Source organism: Ursus maritimus, unplaced genomic scaffold (assembly GCF_017311325.1).
Source record: "Ursus maritimus isolate PB19 unplaced genomic scaffold, ASM1731132v1 scaffold_14, whole genome shotgun sequence".
NCBI classification, from domain to species: Eukaryota; Metazoa; Chordata; class Mammalia; order Carnivora; family Ursidae; genus Ursus; species Ursus maritimus.
This window is the reverse complement of record NW_024423786.1, coordinates 8,073,147-8,075,719: the sequence shown is the minus strand read 5'-3', so window position 1 is coordinate 8,075,719 and position 2,573 is coordinate 8,073,147. Positions and strand designations below refer to the sequence as shown.

At 57.1% G+C, this 2,573-nt stretch overlaps 1 protein-coding gene across 1 annotated transcript; it reads left to right on the top strand.

Moving 5' to 3' along the window:
• Nucleotides 1-1,154: 1,154 nt before the first annotated feature.
• Nucleotides 1,155-2,557, top strand: LOC121102385 (putative deoxyribonuclease TATDN2). Its single transcript, XM_040628138.1, has 3 exons — nucleotides 1,155-1,223; nucleotides 1,741-1,805; nucleotides 1,920-2,557. The coding sequence occupies exon 3, from the start codon at nucleotides 1,926-1,928 to the stop codon at nucleotides 2,358-2,360; it is 435 nt and encodes a 144-aa protein (XP_040484072.1). The 5' UTR covers nucleotides 1,155-1,223; nucleotides 1,741-1,805; nucleotides 1,920-1,925; the 3' UTR covers nucleotides 2,361-2,557.
• The last annotated feature ends 16 nt before the right edge of the window (nucleotides 2,558-2,573 follow it).

The following is a 2,573-nucleotide window of genomic DNA, read 5'->3' as shown; positions in this document are numbered from 1 at the left end:
CCTGGTATTCCTTTCTAAGGATATTCCATAATTTATAGGACTAGCTTCCAATGCTGGATTTTGAGGTGGTTTTTCATTCTGGTAACTACAAAAGGTGCTGCCTTCCAAAGAGGTTGTATCAATTTACACTGAATCAGGTATGGGAATGCATTTCCCCACATCCTCAGCTACAAAGAATATTGTCATGCTTCTTGATCATTGACAATTTAATAGGTGAAAATTTATAATTTTACTTGTATTTTTAAGTGACAGAGGTAGAGCCATTTTTTTTTTTTTTCACCTATTAAAGAGCCCTTCGTAATTCGTGTCTGTTCCTTGGTTCATTTCTGTTTCCATTTTATTTTTTTAAGCTTTTATTTTAATTCTAGTTAACATGCTTCCATTTTAATACTTAAGTATCTCATTAAGAAAGTTTCATCAGGTGCATGGGTAGCTCAGTAGGTTAAGAACCTGCCTTTGGCTCAGGCCATGATCCTGGAGCCCCACATCAAGCTCCCCGCTCAGAGGGGAGTCTGCTTCTTGCTGCTTCCCCCTGCTTCTGCGTACTCTCTGTCAAATAAAATCTTAAAAGTTTTTACATAGTAAGGACATCAGCCCTTTGTCATGTGTTGCGAATATTTTACTAAGTTTGTGCCTTGTAACTCTGATATTTTTCGCCCAGCAAAAATTTTACATTTTACATTTTTGTGTAGCTCTTTTTTCCTGTGGCTCCTAACTTCCGACTCTGCCACTTTCTGGGTGTGTCACTTGGTCTCTCTGAGCCACAGTTTCCTGCTCTGCAAACGGGGTCATGGTGTCGGTGCGGGTTCGAGGAGAGGGTCGGGACCGGAACCCGTCTGATTAAGCCGCCAAGCGCTGAGCAGCGGGGAGCTGCACTGTGGGATGGCGGTCCGCGGACGCCCCCAAACCCACCGAAGGCTGGCGGGGGGAACCGCGGCCCTGCCTAGCTTCGCGCTCTTCGGGCCCACGTGAGTGGCTCCGCCCCGCCTTGCTTCCGACCAATGCCTCCAAGCCTCCTGGCCAACAGGAGAGCTCCGTCTTGCTCGGAGTCCCGCCCCCTGCCGATTCGAGCAATGGGCGCCCTCCGTTCTGGGGAAGGCCCTCCCCCGCCGCACGCCGGGCCGCGGGCCGCAGGGCTCGTTCCGGGAGGCGGGCGCAGCGGAGGCCGGTGTGTCCCGAGCTCGGGCGGAGGCCGAGCCGGGGCTGCAGGACTGGGGCAGGAGGCGAGCAGGCGGCCGGGGCGGGACTTTTGGGCCGTGGGGGCGGCGGGGACGACGTCTGGGCTGCGGCGGCAGGGACGGAAGGGGCGGCCGGGCGAGCCGGAGGGTGTCCCGTGGCGGCCGAGCGCGGCACCGCCGGCTCCTGAGGGGCGCCTCGGCCCCTCGGGCCGCGGGCTGGTCGGCGGGGCCGCAGGAGCAGGGCGGGTTGCGCGCTGGGTCCGGCCCTGCCCTGCGGCCCGCCCTCGGCATTCCGGGCCTCTGGGCCAAGCGCCCGCCAAAGGCTGCGGGTCCGGTCGCCATGTGTGGACTCTAAAGCGCCTTGTAGTCTTTTGAAGCGCTTTGACACCCCCGAAGGGCTCTGTATTGCAAACTAAATCGAAGCGCTTTGTAATCCCGGAAGCGCTTTGACATCTCCCTAGTAGCGCTGTGCAAACTGAAGCGCTTGGTGATCGCGGAAGCACGTTGTGGGTTTGGAAACCAAACCGACGCCCTTAGTAAATCTCGGATCGTTTTGACTAAGGCGAAGCGCATTGGCATCTCCGAAACCTTGAGAACTGTGATGGGCAGTGGAAAGAAGGGGGAAAGGTCAGTGAGGCCCTTGACTCTGACCTTCTGGCTTGTCCTCCCCGAGGAGACCCAGGGTGGCGGGAGTCTGAAGAGGGCTGGTGTTGGAATCCAGGCCCCCTCTTTATCTTGCAGGTGCCCATGGCGTCGGAGCGGCGCAAGGTCAAGTACCACTGGAGCAGCACTTCGGAAGGGTGTCCCCGCAAGCGCAGCTGCCTCCGGGAGCCCAGTGATGTGGCCCCCTCCAGCCGGCCAGCTCCTAGCTCTGCGTCGCGTTCAGGAGGGACCAGCAGCCCCAAGCGCCTGAAAGTCCAGAAGGAGGACGATGTGGCCTGCACGCCGAGGTTGCCCTGGGGCTCATCCTGCGGCAGAAATTCCTCCTCCTCCTCACATTCCTCTGGCCCAGGTGTGGGCGGGGCTGCCGCCAAAGGCTGCCTGATTCGGAGCACACGGGGATTCCTTTCGTCAGGGGGATCCCCTCTTCGCCCTGTCAACCCCTCTCCAGAAGAAATGGCTTCTCTAGAGGAGGAAGCCTGCAGCCTTAAGGTAGGTGGCTGCGACGCCTGGAATTGGTGAAGCCCCTTCCACGTGGCTTGAGCTGTTGGTGGAAGGAGCCTGAAAGGGGTCATGTCCTTCAAGATCTTTGGGGTCTTCCCAGAGGTCTGCTTATCGCAAACCAGGGAGACCAAGGGGTTGGTCAGCGGGGTGGCCTACAGTGCCATAGAGAGGTAGTTTTCAAACTTGGCAGCACTCTAAAACTACTTGGAAGGCTTTTAAATACTTGTACGG

Bases quoted from the DNA above. Each gene is read 5' to 3' on its own strand.
- LOC121102385 (XM_040628138.1), top strand. From the start codon at position 1,926: ATGGCGTCGGAGCGGCGCAAGGTCAAGTACCACTGGAGCAGCACTTCG.